Source organism: Canis lupus, chromosome 31 (genome assembly GCF_011100685.1).
Source record: "Canis lupus familiaris isolate Mischka breed German Shepherd chromosome 31, alternate assembly UU_Cfam_GSD_1.0, whole genome shotgun sequence".
Classification (NCBI taxonomy): domain Eukaryota; kingdom Metazoa; phylum Chordata; class Mammalia; order Carnivora; family Canidae; genus Canis; species Canis lupus.
In genome coordinates, this window is record NC_049252.1 from 27,144,045 (window position 1) to 27,163,076 (window position 19,032).

A 19,032-nucleotide genomic window follows, 5' to 3' on the forward strand; every position below is an offset into this window, starting at 1 on the left:
ATCAGAGAATTTCTTTGCTAGCCAACAGAGAATGCTGCCACAGCCCAGGGTTTTATAAAAATTGGTCCAGACAGGAAAAAATTCTAAGTTGTCAAATAAGTGCTATCTCTTAAAAAGCTGGATGTCTGGGGTTATATCAATCACAGACTTCGTAACCAATTCCTTCTCAGAGATTTATCACTTTCCTATACCAAATTAAGATGTACAAATCCACACTTTTCTTCAGGACAAACAAACATGATTTCATCTTTGAGGTTGTCTCTTGGGCTACTCTTGGTAAAGACCAAGTGCACATATTTAAGAGGAAGATCTTCCTCAAAGAAAAATATCAGTCTCACAGAACATTTTATCAATGTTAGTTAGCATTATTTAAAAAAAAAAAAAAAAAAACCTAACTTGGGTGGGGGAAAAAAAACTGATAAAAAAATTAACTTACCAAGAAGTGAAACAGGCTGGGTTACAGGAGGGGTGGGCAGATTCGTGGGTGCAGCAGGTGGCACAGCAGAGCCATACATTTTCACACTGTCACCAGACTCGGCGTTTCCTCTAGCCCCAGACACCACTGTTGGAATGGGATTTCCAATAGATAAGTCTTTTGTAGTGTCTTCATTTATACCAGCGATAGTAGCTAAGGAATATAATTACATCAACATGTGAAGCTGAATAATTATCTCCCCAGTCAACATTCTTTTGCCATACTATACACCCTATATTGGTCCATTCTCCCTCCTACTCCCAACTCCAAGAGGACGAGTGAACACAAAGGAAAAACATGCTTACAGTTTGGGATGCTTATTGGTGGAGTGTGAGGAGGAGGAATGGATACTGGTGGAGTTATAGGAGGTGGGGGTCCAGGAGGAAGGAAACCTAGAACGAGAAAAAAGTCAATTTATGATGTGTACCTTATTTTGGGCCCTAAAAAAATGTCGTCTTAAACAACTCAGTGTACCTGGTGGCAAATGCATCGGATTAAATCCTGGGCGCAAAAATGGTGGAGGAGGTGGTGGAGGAGGAACACCAGGGCCAAAACCAGGAGGGGGAATGCCCAAAGGAGGTGTGAAAGTGGGCGGCTGAAGAGCACCAACTACAGGAGGACCAGGCTGATGTGGTGGGACCTGAAGACAAAGAAAAAATAATGAAGACATGTTCCCATCCATATGGTAAATGGAGATGAAGAAAAGATCTTGTTAAAAAAGTTATTTCTAAAATTGTGCTTATTGTGTGAATACATTTATATAATAACAGATGGTAATTAGTGCCCACTATAAATAACAGAATTCAAATTTTTGTTCACTACTCTATGACAGCAAATTCACGTTTTATCTCATGAGCATCGACTGGTGTTCTGAGAATATGGTATGTTAAAAAATCCACGAAAAAAAAAAAAGTTCCATGGTAAAGGTAAGTGTGAGAAATGCAACTCTAAAAGCTACCTGGCAATTTACAGTGCTTAAGATCACAGATTCTCTACCTCCTCCCCTTTTTATTTTTATTTTTTAATTTTTATTTATTCATGATAGTCACAGAGAGACAGAGAGAGGCAGAGACACAGGCAGAGGGACAAGCAGGCCCCATGCACCGGGAGCCCGACGTGGGATTTGATCCCGGGTCTCCAGGATCGCGCCCTGAGCCAAAGGCAGGCGCCAAACTGCTGCGCCACCCAGGGATCCCACCTTCTCCCCTTTTAACTAGCTTTGTGACCCTGAGGTATGTTATTTGGATTAAAGAGATAATACATGTTAAGTGCTAGTGCCTGTCACTTAAACACCCCAAAAATGTTGCTATTAAAAAAAAAAAAAAAAAAAAAGAGAGAGGATCAAATTTAATGCATTAGTCAGATTTCTTTAAATGAGTGATGCTATACATTGAATCTTATTTAGAGCCTGTGCTGGATGGGCATGTCCAAAAGATCAATTAAAGAATTTGCCAAAAAAAAAAAAAAAAAAAAAAAAAAATGCCAATGTAGGAAATCAAGTTTATAAAATATGACAACTAATGTATCAAAGCATAGAATTTCTCCTTACACAGGGAAAATCAAGGGGCGAGGCAACCCACTTTTGTGATAGCTCAGATTTATCTGATTCAGATTTAATCTGAAAAAAGTGAAAAAAGGTACAGGAAACATGCTGAGTATTTAACATACGTTATCTCATTTAATCCCCACAACAGCTCTGACCTAGGAACACCAGAGCCAAAGCCAAGAAAGAAAAGGGATTCTGTGCATTTATAGATAGGAAATTAAAACTTAGATTAGGTGACTTGCCCAAAGTCACCTTTGGAGCAAATGTAGAAAATGAACAGTGGAGCTGGGATTCAAACTATGTTCTGTCAGAATCCAGATTCTCTCCTCTGAAGTAACACACTGACCAGATAGCAGAGGTTTAAAAATATACCTTCATGTTAAATGGCCATTTATTTAAAAATTTCATGATAGCACCACAAATTGAAAATTAAGAAATTCTCAAAAAACACCTCTTTTCCCCTCAAAACGGGCTTACTGGGATAAATACTTTTCAAGTCTCCTCAGAACATAAAAGTCCCCGAAGAATATAGAGATCCAATAAAAGAAAACAAGAGGAAGACAAATATAAAAAATGCTATTAGGTTTGCACCTCAAGTCTGAAACACAATTAATAATCTAGATAGATGTAAGGCAATATGAATTTATTTTGATTTTATTGTTTATGAAAAAATATGTTGAGTTTATAAACAGTTAAGTTCAACACACTAAAATATGAACTAATATGCACATTTATGTACTCATGTCTTTGAACATTAATCTAGACATACATCTAAGTTTCAGAAAGGTTTATCTTTCAGACACAAGTTTAAATAGTGCTCCAAATATTCTTACCTGTGGAGGTGGCACTGTTATAGGTGCAGGAACAGGAATAGGAGGGACAGGCACTGGTAAAGGTTTAGGTATGGGTGATACTGGTTCTGTATGTGAGGTTTCTGCCCCTCCATTTTGAGCAACTTCATTTTCATGCTTCTTGGGAATTCCTTTCCAATCTATGAGAGTTAAAGAAATTTAACAATACAAATTTAGCATTTTCAGTTTATATTTTAAATCTAGAAATTATTTTTTAAATGCTGATTATATAAAAACCAGCAGCATGATTATTATTAAAGAAATACCTATGGGGCAGCCCAGGTGGCTTAGCGGTTTAGCACCGCCTCCAGCCCAGGGCGTGATCCTAGAGACCCGGGATCGACTCCTACATCAGGCTTCCTGCATGAAGCCTGCTTCTCCCTCTGCCTGCCTCTCTCTGTCTCTCATGAATAAATAAATAAAATTTTTTAAAAAAAGAAATTCCTATGCTTACAAATATTAATTATTTAAACGAATGAACAATAACAAGCAAAAGAATGCCAATTTTGCCTGTCACACAATTGGTAGGTATTCTTTTACCTAAGTATTATATATATATGTATTAATTCAGTGAATTCTCCTAACCATCTATAAGTAGGTTCCATTATTACTCCCATTTTATATATGAGGAAAACAATTTGGAAATCAAGGAAAACAAGGTCACATACCAATAAGTGGCAGAAACGGGACTCAATATATACTTATCTGGCTTGAATCTATGGTCTTAACCACAATAGTGTACTGTCTGGATTAAAAATTCCGGGAGGGAGGAGTAAGGTTCTTTTTACTCTCATAGAAAGCTTGACACACAGGAGAGTCTTGATATCTATGCCTGAACAGAAACCTTACCCTACCCTTAAGTGAAAGCATCACGCACTATGCGGAAAGAGATCAAGGTATGGGAATGGCCCAGCATTGTTCCACTACTTTCTGGCTCTCGAACCAACTCCGTTTGCTTGAAACTCCTTTAATCACTTACTCTCTTTTGCCATATCACCCTGCACTCCTCCTTGTCCACCTCTCTATCGATCTCCAGGTCATGCCCACACCTGCTGTTTTCCCCACTATAATCCTACTGTCTGTCAATTTGGCATTTTTAATATTCAGGCCACAAGTAACTATACATATTTACTCTCAACTGCTTCTCTGAACATTTAAAGGCTTTCAAAGAAATTACTATGAAGCACTGAATTAAAACACAGTACCAGTAATGTTCACTTTGACTCATTTGATACATTAGAGATTTTCACAGTGAAAAATCCTACTTAAGATCTATTTACACTATAATGATTAACACAATTAGTATTATTTATGTCTGAATTTATCATACTAAATAGAAGTTGTATTAAGGGCAAAGACTGTATCTGTCTTATTTACCATTGTTTCCTCAGTTTTTAATGGAGAGACTGGCACATAGTGGTTACTTGAGAAATCTCAAAAATCACTTCCTATTGTGAAGTACATTTTTCATATGTACAATCAAGAAAATAGATGAATCTTAAGAGAAATTAAATACTGCTTTACCTGGATTAAGTGTATCACTGTCCAACATCCCTCCTTCACAAAAACTCTCCAGTTCTTCAGGCTTGACTTTGTCCCATGGAATATAAGTAACACCCAGTTCTACATCCCAATACTGCTTATAATCTGCCTTTATTCCTTTGTTCAAAGCCCAGGCAATCTACAGCACCAATAGTTAAATATAAAAAGAAAGGAAAGGAGAACATCAGTTTTGAGAGTTAACTGTTCCTCACATTTCTAATCACTCAGACCTGACCAAAAGAGCAAAGCAATCTGGCCTCACTATCCCCAGATTTCACTTTGACGTGAGGAAACTGGTTGACCTTTTCTCCTACTTTGTGCGAATTTAACCAGCATTACCCCCCTTATCCACTCCTCCAATCACTCACTTCTCAATTAGCCAAAATAAAACTTAGAGAAAAGGAAAATAATGTTATCAGGAAGAGGCCAAATGAAGTTCCCTGCACAGCCCAGCATACTGGGGACCACGTCCCAAAGTCTTGGGTAGCTTAGAATTTATATAAGATCAGACAAAAATCCTTTTGCAGTGCAATCAAAGGGTAGAGCAGAGTGTTATGACACTGAGGAAATGTAGACTCTGGCCCCTAATGGAAGAATATCCATGTACCTATATCTTTTTCTCTATCCCAGTGAGTATTTTAAATAGCTTATTCTAAGAATGAGATAGCAAACTTTAAAAATGTATAAAATCCAGAAGCACCTGGCTGGCTCAACTGGAAGAGCATGTGACTCTCAATCTCAGGGTCGTGACTTAAAAGCCCCACATTAGGCATAGAGATTACTTAAATAAAACTTTAAAAAATGTTCAAGACGTATAAAATCCAAGAAATCTTGAATGACAAAATACTTTACTAAAAGACATTATATTGGGCAGCCCCAGTGGTGCAGCGGTTTAATGCCGCCTGCAGCCCAGGGTGTGATTCTGGAGACCCGGGATCAAGTCCCACATCAGGCTCCCTGCATGGAGCCTGCTTCTCCCTCTGCCTGTGTCTCTGCCTCTCTCTCTGTGTCACTCATGAATAAATAAATAAAATCTTAAAAAAAAATACATTATATTAAAGCACAAATAAAAATACCTTGATGAACCTATCTCCATTTTTTGTTAAAAAATGAAATTCCACAAGAACCTAACATTTAAAATGTTAACATTTAGGAGATAACCTCTTTAAAAAAGATACATAGGAAATACCTCAGTGTCCAAAATTAGTTTTTAGAAAGCCAAGCAATATTATGTGTTAAAATTTTTAAAAAATGAATTATAAGGTATAAAACTGTACCTTTATGGATTTCTGGTTCACTTTATAGTTTCCTCGGCTCAGTTTCTGCAGGGCACGATAAGCATCTTGCCTATGAACCATAACAATATAGGCACAACCTCTGGGAGGAATCATCTGCTCCAAAACATTTTAATATTATAAAATATAACAAAACCAAAGAGCAATAGAATAAATAATAACCAGTTCCAACAACCCCCACTCTCCTGCCCCCCTCTCCCCACCCCACACCAAGACAGGTTCTATAATCCGAAGTTAACTTATCCTAAACTGGCAATTCAAGTTTGGTCTCAACTGCCAATTTTTAATAAACTTACAGTTCTCCAAGCTTTGTTAATATAGTTTTCTAGAAAAGGGTTTCAAATTAAACTTGGTTACCTAAGAAATGTGGTTAAATAGAGAATTCTAAATATGGACTCAACACCTACACTAGCCACATCTTCTACAAAGCTGGGCAAATGTAGCTTGGGTCTCAACTTCTTAATTTCATAAAATGACATTAATCACACCTGTCCACTGTCATTACATAATTTAATAAACACTCACATTAATTGATTCAATTGGACCAAACTCTTCTAGGAGACTGGCAACATCCTGTTGAGTAGTCCTTTTGTCCAGCTGTCCCACCCAGAGTGTAGTGCTACAAACTTAAAATAAAATTATAATCATAAATATATACATATGTGGTAATAAGCACTGTAACTTTGTACAATAAAAAGAAAACCACTGCAGAAAAAAAAAAGCACAAGTCACATGATACTATAAGGTTAAGTTGTAAATCCTATATACAACTAAAAACATTCTAAAAAACTGTGGGGAACGCCAGGGTGGCTCAGTGGTTTAGCACCTGCCTTCAGCCCAGGGCATGATCCTGGAGTCCCGGTATCAAGTCCCACATCGGGCTCCTTGCATGGAGCCTGCTTCTCCCTCTGCCTGTGTGTCTCTGCCTCTCTCTGTCTCTCATGAATGAAAAACAAAACAAAACTGTGGTAGTACTTCCATAAATGGAATAGGATAGTGAACAACGTAAGAGTTGAAAAAATCTGGCTCATTTGTGGACAGATCTAAAGACTTCATCTATGAAAACTCGGGCCAGAGGTGCAATAATCTGCCCAAGGTCACCCTTGGCAAGTGAGCAGCAGAAGACCTAATCCCAACTCTCTCAATCAACAACCAGCCCACACTTTTCTCCACTAATACCACTGTCCCTTACAGACTACCAAGCATACCTGAATGGTTTTTCTCTTATGCTGTGTCCTAGGTAATAAGCCTCCTGGAATCAGAGGCTTTACATATGCTCTACTTGCATTACAGATTAAAATTTCAATAATAACTATAACAACTACTTCAATAATAACTAGTAAATCTCAATAATATAACATACCTTATTAAATTTTAAATACATGATGAGATTCAGGAGATAATGCAAGCTAATATATTCTGTAAGCTAAATCTTTATAAAAGTTAATCTGGAAAAAAATAAAATTTCTCCATTATGTATAGGAGAACTAGTTAATTGCTTTCCATTTCATACATTAAATTCAAGACATTACTTTATTCCTTACCACTGTTTGGTTCACTCCTTATTACTGCCTTACATCTAGCTTAACCATCAAAGCAAATTCAAGGGTGTACCCCAAAGCACAAACAAGAGACAATAAAGCTTTATTATTATTTTTTTTAATAAAGCTTTATTTTACTAACAGTTATAAAACATTTTAAACCCAGGACATGAAAAAAATAATTCAAGTTTGAATGTAAAGGTTAATTTACCACTCGCAGTTTCTGGTTTGATTTGAGGAAGCCCTTTTTGTCGGCGTTCTCTTTCTTTTTCTCGATCTCGCCTTTCTTGGGACCGAGATCTAGGAGAATGCCGGCGTCTATCTCTGGACCGAGATCGAGAACGTCGATGACGGGACCTTCGAGATCTAGAGCCAGATCGAGATCGCCTTCTTTTTGGTGACCTAACATTTTCATGAGGTGGAGAATGGATAGAACATAGAGAAAAAACTGAAAATGTAAGCAGGTATTAATCTGAGAAAGAAAAAATGTTAACTAGGTAGTTTAATGTTTGGATATGTAATAATTCAATAGCAGAGAATTTGTTAAAAAATTTTTATATGTTGTAAGTTAAAAAGCATGCATGTATTTTAAATGAGGTTGCTAACTTTTAAGTGTCTCTCATCTTTGATAACTCCACACTATGGTTAATTATGTACTTGGGAGTTTAAGAAGCTAACTGTCATCACTGAGAAAAATTGCTTATTGGTATCTATTTTTTCAGTTAACTTCTTTTCTGCAACAACTAAAAATATTATGATTATAGTATTACTAATTACCTTTTCACTTTTGTTGGCTGATAAGCTTGTAAAGCAACTTTGAATACATAGTTTCTATCATTTTAAGTATACATGCATGCAGGCATTGGAGCAACTCAAGGGGAAAAGCATGGGTAAGATGACTGACCTTAGTTTTTTACAGAACTACTTCTACTCCCACTCTACACATACAGACATACAAATATACCAAATGTTATTAACACTGTGTATCTAAAAATAATCCCATTTTCATTTTAATGTCTCCTAAAACATACAGGATTGGAAAAACATTTTTTATCAATTACCTGGATGCTGACCTAGATCTTGACTTTCTGTTATCAGACATGTGCCGCTTAACCTCTTGAATACAAGGCTGTTCTACTTCCATTTCCTTTAAAAATAAAAAACAAAAAACAAAAACAACCACACATCATTAAATGAGAAAACTGGAAATTAGAGAGGCAAGATGACAACAAAATCTAAAAAAAGTTAAATTACAAATCTCTTGCCTTGACAATTTTTTTCTACTTGCTTGACACCACATTACTACTTTAATGACTGCTTCTCATCAGTGAGGAAAAAATTTTTTATATGGTTCACAAAATTAGAAGAAACACTTCTTGACTTCTAGAAACTCATAGAGGTTACATACAATGTTACTAAACCATTGATTACAGTGGTGAACCAGGCATTGGTTAAACATTCTATACTCTATCTCAGTCCTCACAGAATCCTATGGAAATGGGTGTTATTAATACGACCACTTTTCAGATGCTTCAGGCACAGAGAGGGTGAATATGTGGCCCAATGAACAAACTTTCTTCACATTTAAAAATGAGGATCACAAGCAAACAGGCAGGAATCTGTACATTAAATCAAGGAAAAACAATTTGAGAATAAAGTTTTACCTGATGTGCCTTCTGTGTAAGTGGTTCATTTTGTGCCTGGAAAGAAGCTTGGAAAGGCTGCTGCACGGGTGGAGTTGGAGGAATCACAGACTGAGCCATGGGAGGAAATGGAGGTGTAGGAAGAAGGCCAAATCCTGGCATCTGTCCATTAGGAGGAAGTGGAACCTTTTGTTTTTTAAGAAAGTGTGTGAGTAGATTTTAAATAACAGATATCAAAAATAATTACGAAAAATCCTTAGTTACTTGATATAAAACTAAAATATCTTCAATAAATTTGATCAAGGAAAAACTATGTAGTGACACCCAATGATTAACCATTTCCATAGGTATAATATATATTTGAAGAACTGTTACATATCTAAGTACACAGGCTAAAAATCCTATAACTTATTTTTTAAATTATGAATACACAGGCTTGACTTTATATATTTAAAGACAATTGCATTTATATGAGGAACAATGTGACAGACTAAAAGTCAGAGAAGTACTGCATTGCAAACTGTCTCCCTTCAACTTCAAAGACCTTTTGGGAGGTAGAGTGGCACTGATGTACAGGTTCATACTTTTTAAAAATTCCAAGGGGAGTTTCAATTAACATGCCTACTTTTAGGGTTTAGAATACCCTAATAATAAACCACAACATAACACATTTCTGCATGTGCCATTCCAATACTGACAATATTAAAAGTATAATTACAGGGGTCCCTGGGTGACTCAGTCGGTTAAGCGTCTGCCTTCGGCTCAGGTCATGATTTCAGGGTCCTGGAATCAAGCCCTGTGTCAGCCCTATGTTGAGCTCCTTGCTCAATGAGAGCCTACTTCTCTTCCCTCCACCCCCATGTCCCTCCCCTACGCTCATGCTCTCTCGTTCTTGCAAATAAATAAAATCTTTAAAGAAGTGTAATTATTGTCACAAAGTATTCTTTCTAATTTATTTATAAGCTTTCAGTAACTGTTAAACATATTTTAAACAAGCTTATAAAAGACTTCCCAAACTTCATTCATCAATAAGTCATTAAAATCACAGTATTAACTTCCTGTTAGCAAATTACAGAATGGACCAAACATAATACACATAAGAAGATGAATATGCTCTGAAGAGATTTCTGAGAACTCTTTCTAAACCAAGACTATGAAGTAGTTATTTCCCAAGGCTGGTTATAAAAGAGAATCTACAGAATTTTAATACAGATTCTTTAGATTTGACTACAGTAGTGGATCCCTATACCTCTATAATTTAGCTGTGTAGTCAAGTTTAGGAAATTCTAAATAGAAGATCTGCTGAAATAAACCCAAAAAACAAACCCTTACTAACTTGAGGTTATCCAGAGTACTTTGTTCCTTTCACTGCAGATTTCACAAACCATATTCCTGAATGCTGAGAACTAAAAACCCTCTTCAGCATCTCAACATTTACACCAAAAAAGGCTCAACACAAGAGAGAAAGAGCTACACCATTAAGCAAGCCAGGTCCCTGAAACAGAACTATAATCTCTAAATGATTTTAACAAAAACACCTATTATTAAATTACAAGCATGTAATATTTAGTATGCTTGTTTTAATTAAAGCTTTAAAAAAAAACTCAAATCAATTATATACTCAACAGCTTTGATTGCAGCTGCAGTACTACTTAGCCAAACACACAGCTAAATATAATGGTCTGTGAAGTGCAATCCATATGCTCTAATGAATAGATTTTCACTTTAAAACTCAGCGGCAAGAAAAATGTGTATACCTGATGGTGCACTGGATCCTGCTGTATTGCCATAATTCGAGGCTGAAACTGATCCATATTTTGATGTTGTGTATATGCTGGCTGCTGCATGCCATCTCCAGGAAACCCACTAAAAAAAGATGAGCAATCTTTTTATCCATTCAAAAACACATAAGATTCTAAGCCACATTTTTATACCAGAGACATTAAGAATGTGTTGTTCAGAAGTCATTAATAATCAGTATCTTACTGAATCATGTACTTGCCTACACTGATTTATACATTTACCATTGTTCCCAAAATAAAAGCCATTTTTAACTATAAATCTGGTAGGATCTCCTCCCCATTCAAGTGAAGACCGTATCATAATTTTAAAAAACAATGACTATGTGAGTCCACTTACACACATTTTTTTGGATATAGTACAGTATTATAAATATATTTTCTCCTCCATTATTGTCTTAACATTTTTTTTTTCCTAGCTTACTTTATTGGAACACAGTATGTTAATACATATACAAGCTGTGTACAGGTTCGGCCTCTGGTGAACAGTAGGCTATGTTTTGGGGAGCCAAAAGTTATGATGTGGGTTTTCAATTCTGGGCAGGCTGGCACACCTAACTAACCACCATGCTGTGCAAGGGTCAAATGCACTTGTGTTATACCTTATAATGATTCCCAAACTCTGTACCCACTGAGGAGCGCAGGAAAGAAACTTACAAGGGTGCCTGTGGAGGGGAAGCGGCAGGTGTGGTGGTGGGCGCGGTGGCGGTGGGCGCTGGAGGAGCAACCGCCACAGTAGGTGTGGCGGTGGCAGTGGCGGCGGCATCTTCCTTCTTTGATTCTTCCACAGCTTCTGGTTCATCATCATAATCAAATCTATCAAGTAGCTTCTGGAATAGGTATATCAATATTTTAAAACTGGTATGTGGGGGGACATGCCTGGGTGGCTCAGTCAGTTAGGTGTCTGCCTTTTCAGCTAAGGTCATGATCCTGGGGTCCTGGGATTGAGCCCTGTGTTGGGCTCCCCGCTCTGTGAAAAGTCTGCATCTTTCTCTGCCTAACCCCCATAATCTCAAATCTTAAAAAAAAAAAAAAAAAAGATTTAAAAATTGGGATTCGGATACACTACACAAGACTGATAAAAACAAGGGATGTTTCCTAACATCTGTGATCCAGCACACTGTCATATACCATCTCACGTTCCCACTCGCCTCTTAGGATCTTGGTTCACAGACAAACCACTGCCACATAAATGCCATCTGAAAAAGATTTTTTTATTCTGCTTTTCTTCACCAATTAGAAGAGCAGTATTTTCTTTCTGATTATTTTGTGTATGGTTATTTTGTTAATTTAGCAATATAAATATGAAAATACTCTCTTTTACACACTAAAAACTTTTGGAACTTTGCATGCATGAAAATGGGTATACATTTTCAGTTAACTGTAAAATGTACCAAGACCATCTTATCTAATTAATCACTATAAATGCCTAAAGAAAAATGTCTGTATGCTGGTTGCTCAAAAACATACTGAGAGGACCAAAAAAAAAAAAGAATGGCATAGACAGGGACATGAAAAACTTACTACCTGGGCACTAGTTTCTTCCTTAGGACTTCACAGCTCATGTCAGATTACCAGAAACAAGGAGGAGAGGGAGGAGAGGGAGGAGAGGGAGGGAGGGAGGGAGGGAGGGAGGGAGGGAGGGAGGGAGGAAACCCCAGCACTTCACAAGATCACGTGTCTGGAAGAAGAGTCATTTAAAAATAAGATGACCTCTGTTCAGAAAGGGAGGAAGGGAACACTACAAACACCTACTACTACTTCTATTACTACCTACTGTGTTTAAATACCTACATATGCTATTTCATCACACAAGCCTGCAACATAGACGAAGTTTAGATATAGTTTCTTCTTTTTACAGACAAGGAATCTAAGGACCAGGTGATTAAGAAACATTACTAGAGCTGCAAAGTCAGCAAATGGTAGAAACTAGGATGTGGACACTACTTCAAAACTCTCAGTCCCTGGCATTCAACAAGCAGTCTTTTCCCTCAAGCTGTGCCCATTCTGGCCATAGATTTTCAACTTCAAATTCCTAAACTTACGTTGTTCTGTCTAGAAATTATGATTCTACTTTACTGGACAACAGATTCCTAAATTAGAAAGGAAAGTCAAAAAAAAGAAAAGAAAGAAAGGAGGAAAGGAAAAGGAAAAGGAAAAGGAAAAGGAAAAGGAAAAGGAAAAGGAAAAGGAAAAGGAAAAGGAAGGAAGGAAGGAAGGAAGGAAGGAAGGAAGGAAGGAAGGAAGGAAGGAAGAAGAAAAAGAAAAGAAAGAAAGAAAGAAAGAAAGAAAGAAAGAAAGAAAGTAAGTAAGTCTCCTTCTTGGACAACACTTTTTCTTTGTAATTCTAGGTCATGTCATTAAGTTATTGTAACTGAGCGATCTGATTATGACCCAGGCAGACACCTTGTTGTTTTACATACACTGGCATATCTAGCCCTCACAGCAACAGTTAAGTGTAGGCATTACCATCACTACTTTACAGTGCTGCACACTGAATATATAAGTAACTCAGCATCAAGACAGAGTCAGTGACAGGAGTCAAAATTAAAGCTCAGATTTAGATTGTCTAAAAAAAAAGCAAAACCTTTGGTCTTTGACATTTATCATCTATGGATATGTTCTTTAAAGTTTTTGGATTTCTACCTATTGCTTTGGAAAATGATTTGAAGCAATCACAAAATTAAACTGAGATCTAAAAAGACATTTTTTTGCTTTTTAGGAAACTGAACATCTAGGAAGCAGCCTAAATGAATTGTTTCCAATCAAGCTGTTCTACTAGCTTAAAACAGACCTTTTACTCACAGGAAAAGCAAAGATTTTACTTTTCTAAATTTCACATAACTGACAAACACTGACCAACCAACTCACTTGAGGTAAAATAGAGGAATTACAATTCAAATTAAAAACAACGACGAAAGGATTCCATCAGCATTATTGTTATTCAACTTTTTTGGTTGTTATTCAACATTTTTGGAAGTCCTAGCCCCCAGTACATTAAGAAAAAGAAACAGGCATAGATATTGAAGAGGAAAAGTCATATTTAGTAGCTTTCCAGAAATCTGAGAACATCAACTAGAAAACTAAGTGTTTAATGTCATGACCATTTAAAAGATAAAAGAAATGAACATGAAAAATGACTAAATACTCTGGGAATAAATGATGCAATCAACGCATAACACTTGTATGAAAAAAGATTTTATTTTATTTATTTTTTTTGAAAAAACATTTTAATAGAGATTCTGTGTAAGCTCTTGGTACTTCTTAAATTAATCTATAAATATTAAAATTTATGCTAAAGTTCATCTTGAAAAATATGTTGTAATGGTTAATTGTATCAATTTGGCTACCTTACAGTGCTTAGCTGTTTGGTCAAATATCCATGTAGATGTTCCTGTGAAGGTCTTTTAAAAATGTGATTAACATTTATTATTTTTAAATTAACAGAATTTGAATAAAGAAACGCCCTCCATAATTTGGGTGGACCTCAACTACTCAGCCAAAGGCCTTAGTTAGGACTTAGGTTTCCTAAAGAAGGAATTCTCTCAAGACAGCAACAAAGAAACCTTGCCCTGTAGAATTCAGACTCAAAACTGCAACGTTAACTCTTACCTAAATTTCCAGCCTGCCTTCTGCCCTACAAATTTCAATCTGCCAGCCTCCACAACTACATCAAATAATTCCTTAGAAATCAATCTCTCTCTCTCCCCTTTCCCTCTAGTGTGTGTGTAATGAGTTTTTTTTTTTTTCCCCCTGGAGAACACAGACTAATACATATGCCATAGAGTCTGAAATGGAAGCAGTGTGTGTGATAAACTTGAAAATGAAATATAAAACACATAGATAAGCCTCAAGTATTTAAGTTGTTAAGATGCAGAAAATATATATTAGTGGGACTCAACAGTCCAAATGTCACAGACAGAAACAAATGAGAATTTAAAATTTAATGACAAAAAGTGAGGGAGAAGTGGTTATTTCCAAAAAGTTCAAGATTCAACTATATTGGGACGCCTGGGTGCCTGAGTGGTTGAGTGTCTGCCTTTGGCTCAGGGCATGATCCTGGAGTTCCGGGATCGAGTCCCACATCAGGCTTCCTCTGCATGGAGCCTGCTTCTCCCTCTGTCTATGTCTCTGCCTCTCTCTCTATGTGTCTCTCATGAATAAGTAAGTAAAATCTTAAAAAGAAAAAAAAAAAAAAAAAAAAAAAAAAAAGACTCAACTATATTGAACCCGTAGTTCTAAAATAGGTTCCAGATGGAATGAAGAGATAAACACAAAAAAACAAAAATAAAAAACTACCAAAATAAAAAAATACATGTGGGGAGAGTTTTCCTAAACTCTGAAAGAACATACACAAATCTGTTCCAAGCAGATAATTGCTTCTCTTTTTACTTTAGAACTTCCTGTATTATGTTTTTTTCTTGTAAGTATTATTCCTTATCTACTTGAAATTTTATCCAAACTTCTTTTAATCAGTAGTTGTTCAGCAATCACCAAGATATAATGACAACCAGTATTTACCAAATGGGTTCTTAATTTGGACTATCAGTAATAAAATTTTATCTTAAAATCTGGAAAGAATAAAACATTTTAGAGATGATAAAGCTAAAAGATTAACAGTTCTAGGGTTTTCGAACTTTTGTGGTTTTGGCAGTGAGACTGATAAAATGAAATGAGATTTTATAAAGTCATAAGCCCAATAAACAGACAAGACATAAAACAGCTAAGACACAGTGGTCTGGGTTAACATTTCTACAAGAAGCTCTGCAAATCCAGCACATCTGTATCCTTAGTTGCAGCTCCTTAAACATGCCTAGGGCCCAACAACCCAGTTGGAAGACACTGAACCAACAAAACACTCAATTTATACATATGGTAAGTAAGTTCTAAGAGCAAAAAGCAAAAGGCAACTTAAATGTCTGTCAGTAGGGGAATGGCTAAACTGTGTGCTGTGTACATGCAATGGAATACTCCTCATAATAAGCACTCAGTGAAAATATAGATCTATTAACCTTAATGACAACAAAGAGACAAGCAGATTAAGATCAAAACAAGCAAGTTAAAAGATTGTGTATATGTATTTATATATTACACATATATATGACCAAATAAAAATACATCAACAGGAAGTGAATCCAGAAGAGATATACAGCAAAAACTTACAGTAGTCATCTCCAAGTCTGGGGGTTAATGGTGAAAGCTCTCCTGTTTACTTTTCTACTTCCTATTCATTGAACATTTTTTGCAATGAGTACATATTACATTTATAACTAGGAAAAATAATCCAATGTTTTGTTGTCAAGGGGGAAAATCTTTTAAACCACAAAACAACAAAATGAAAACCCAGAACATAGAGAAGTACTTCCACATTCCAGGTTGAGTGGTATAAACAGTTAAGGTGGGTTATATAAGAAGCCTACCTTGTCAAATGCAGTTTTTTGCTCAGGTGGGGGGAAAGCAGCTTTTTGTTCAGGTGGCTGTGCAGGAGCTGTCTTTAACTGAGCTGTGATAGCCTGGACCTGAGCCATCACAGCATTGTCAATGGCTGGAGACTGTGGTTTTGGAGGCTGCTGAAAAGTCTGAAGGATCTGCTGAAGCTTAAAGAATGGGAAAACTGATAAGCAACATAACAAAGTATAATCGTTGTATCAAAGGTTTATTTACTAGGAAAAAAAAATCTTAAAGGTGACTCAAAATAGCACAGGCACAAAGTAAACTGGAAAAAGAATACTTTTTTTTTTTTTAAGATTTTACTTATTTATTCATGAGACACACACACACACACACACACACACACACACACAGGCAGAGGCAGAGGCACAGGCAGAGGGAGAAGCAGGCTCCATGCAGAGGGCCCGACGTGGGACTCCATAATCACGCCCTGGGCTGAGTGCAGTGCTAAACTGCTGAGCCACCTGGGCTGCCCAAGAATACATCTTTTAGTAAAGGTTAAGTCTCTTGTAAATATCAGGGATACAATGTGTGTCATTTAAGGTTAAAAATGTAAGCTGACACCCCAGAAAATGACAGCCAAAAAGAGAAATGGTCTTTAGCTTTTCCAAAGGTAAAGAAATGTTTTCTAGAATAATGTAAAAATCATCTCCAATCCAAATAATTTTGAAGTTAATCTGAAAGGCTAGAACCATGAGCAGCGATACCAACCAGTCAGCAGTTCTGAACTTCTCTTCACAGGGGTATTGCTACTGCTCAGTGTGTGGTTCCCTTATTTCTCACCTCCCCCATATTTCCTCTGTTATCCAATGCCATTACCTTCCTAGTGAAGGTTTTTCTAGGTGAAAAGTAGAAATATTTCCTCCCTTAAATGTACTTGTTAGAAATGGAAAATAAAAACTGACAATTGTACACATAACTGCAAGGAATTTATTAATCTTTAGATAGGTAGTTTACCTGTTGACCTTGAGTCGTCTGAAAGAGCTGGGCCACAGCAGCAAAAGCATCAGAGCTAGGCAACTGTGGTACAGTTGGTACAGAGTTTGTAGTGGCTTGGGGAGGTTCAGAAGAAACTTTAACTGGAGGTGGAGGTGAACCTAAATAAGAAAAGGTCATTAAGATCTATGAAAACTTTAATCTTCCAATTTTCCTTTTTAAACTCCATTAAGCTTTTTTATTAAAGTAATATTCCATTCAGTTTAACATATAGGAGAAATAAAGATACTATAGCAAATACATGAAAGAGCATATTTTTATTAGAAATAAGAACTGTGGAAAGAAACCCATACCTTCCAAGATATAAATTCAAATTTCCTTCTTATGGAAAAATTCCACCAATATAAAAAGACTCCAAAATTTCTCATGTACAAAGTTATACCATTCTCTAAGTACACAGATATACTTGGCCATACCTTCATTATTCGTAACATTTTCTGCTACTGGGGCAGCATTACTGGTTCCTGCAGCCATGTCCAAAAGGGGCTGGATAATTTCAATTTTGAATACTCCATTTTTTTGCCAAAGGTTCAGTACACGAACTATTTTGCTCTGTTATGTGCAACAAAACATGAATATACAATTAATATTTGCATAAATAATGTATTATACCTTTAACTAAAAAAGAAATAAATCACTAAGCTAGTATTTCCATGCTAAGTCCACTTCATAAACAGAAAAAATAAATTTATTTTTAGAATTACAACCGGTTAAACTGCTCTAAATCAGCCTTTCTTTAGTAGTATAAACTGGAGTAAAAAACAAAGAAGGGGGAAACAAAGGAGAGGAAACAGAAAAGAAATACAACCTAATCAAAACAAATAGAATAAAAAATTGTTATTTCAAGTTTTCATTATATTTATGATTACAAAGAAATACCATCACTGACAAAAATAGTATCTTAACAAAAGTAAATGAAGTGAAGAAGAATTTCTTCAGGATGATTTTAACAGTTAAAATATTTAAGAAACTGGTCTATAACAGATAGGTAAGTTGCTTTACAGACCAGTACATATGAAGAAGATACAGAGAAGACATGTTATTCATGGGAATAATCCTTATGTCCTAATCAACAAATTAACTTTTGTATATTTTTTCCCACAAGAACACTCCTCCAAGAATATAAATACAGAATCCACAACATTCAAATTTATACACTGTTTCCTGTAAATGTCTTTATTCTTCATTCTTCAGAGTAGATTTAGCAGTGTGTTTCTCCCACCTATTGGGAGTTCAATTATTATGTCTTTAATGTTTTTCTACCTTTATATAGTACATAATAAAATCAGCTATAAATATGAAGAAATAAATACTGTAGTCTGATTGTTAATGAATAACATTTATGCTACAGCCTCTCAAAATGGTGGGGAAAGCCATCAATTATTGGTCCCTTCCTTCTGAAATAAGCAACAATACGAGTACTGCCTTTCTCTATGGCAGAATTTATCACTCAATTACAAGTAAGTCTTTCCAACAATGTCTTTTTTAAAGCTCCTTTTTCAACAGTACATAATTCCTGAAGGACTTCACAAGAAAATACACAAAGATGAGATGTTCACAACAGAAAACGCTGGGCTTTGTTTCAAGTTCACAAAGATCATCATATAATTCTCTTTCAAATATACATTTAAATAGGCTTAAATATAGAAATAAGAATACAAGTTTTAATTTAAAAATTATTAACTATACCTTATCTTCAGATGGACAAAGATATAAATATTGGAATGTGGCGGTTATGTTTTTAGAGAATCTTGGCCCAAAAACATCTTTATCAGTTCCAAACTGATGACGAGACTGTCGTACAATTGAGTCGATTACATATAATCCAGGAACCTTGTACTCTGGTTTACACTACAAGATAAAGATGCAAGTTAATAAAAGCAAAATCACAAT

At 35.9% G+C, this 19,032-nt stretch overlaps 1 protein-coding gene across 3 annotated transcripts in view; it reads right to left on the minus strand.

Annotated features, from left to right (window-relative positions):
• SCAF4 (SR-related CTD associated factor 4) overlaps nucleotides 1-19,032 on the minus strand; it is a 58,810-nt gene that overhangs the window by 15,045 nt on the left and 24,733 nt on the right. For 2 of the 3 annotated variants that reach the window (XM_038581333.1, XM_038581334.1), the window contains exons 4-19: nucleotides 18,829-18,990; nucleotides 17,556-17,691; nucleotides 17,101-17,240; nucleotides 16,113-16,289; nucleotides 11,350-11,522; nucleotides 10,651-10,759; nucleotides 8,915-9,079; nucleotides 8,312-8,397; nucleotides 7,462-7,652; nucleotides 6,235-6,335; nucleotides 5,692-5,805; nucleotides 4,397-4,553; nucleotides 2,855-3,012; nucleotides 950-1,115; nucleotides 781-867; nucleotides 437-628 (exon numbers count right to left, since the gene is read on the minus strand). In XM_038581333.1, the coding sequence (XP_038437261.1) occupies nucleotides 437-628; nucleotides 781-867; nucleotides 950-1,115; nucleotides 2,855-3,012; nucleotides 4,397-4,553; nucleotides 5,692-5,805; nucleotides 6,235-6,335; nucleotides 7,462-7,652; nucleotides 8,312-8,397; nucleotides 8,915-9,079; nucleotides 10,651-10,759; nucleotides 11,350-11,522; nucleotides 16,113-16,289; nucleotides 17,101-17,240; nucleotides 17,556-17,691; nucleotides 18,829-18,990 (2,314 nt within the window). The remainder of the gene's footprint in view (nucleotides 1-436; nucleotides 629-780; nucleotides 868-949; nucleotides 1,116-2,854; nucleotides 3,013-4,396; nucleotides 4,554-5,691; nucleotides 5,806-6,234; nucleotides 6,336-7,461; nucleotides 7,653-8,311; nucleotides 8,398-8,914; nucleotides 9,080-10,650; nucleotides 10,760-11,349; nucleotides 11,523-16,112; nucleotides 16,290-17,100; nucleotides 17,241-17,555; nucleotides 17,692-18,828; nucleotides 18,991-19,032) is intronic. The other variant, XM_038581335.1, reaches the window with a different exon arrangement.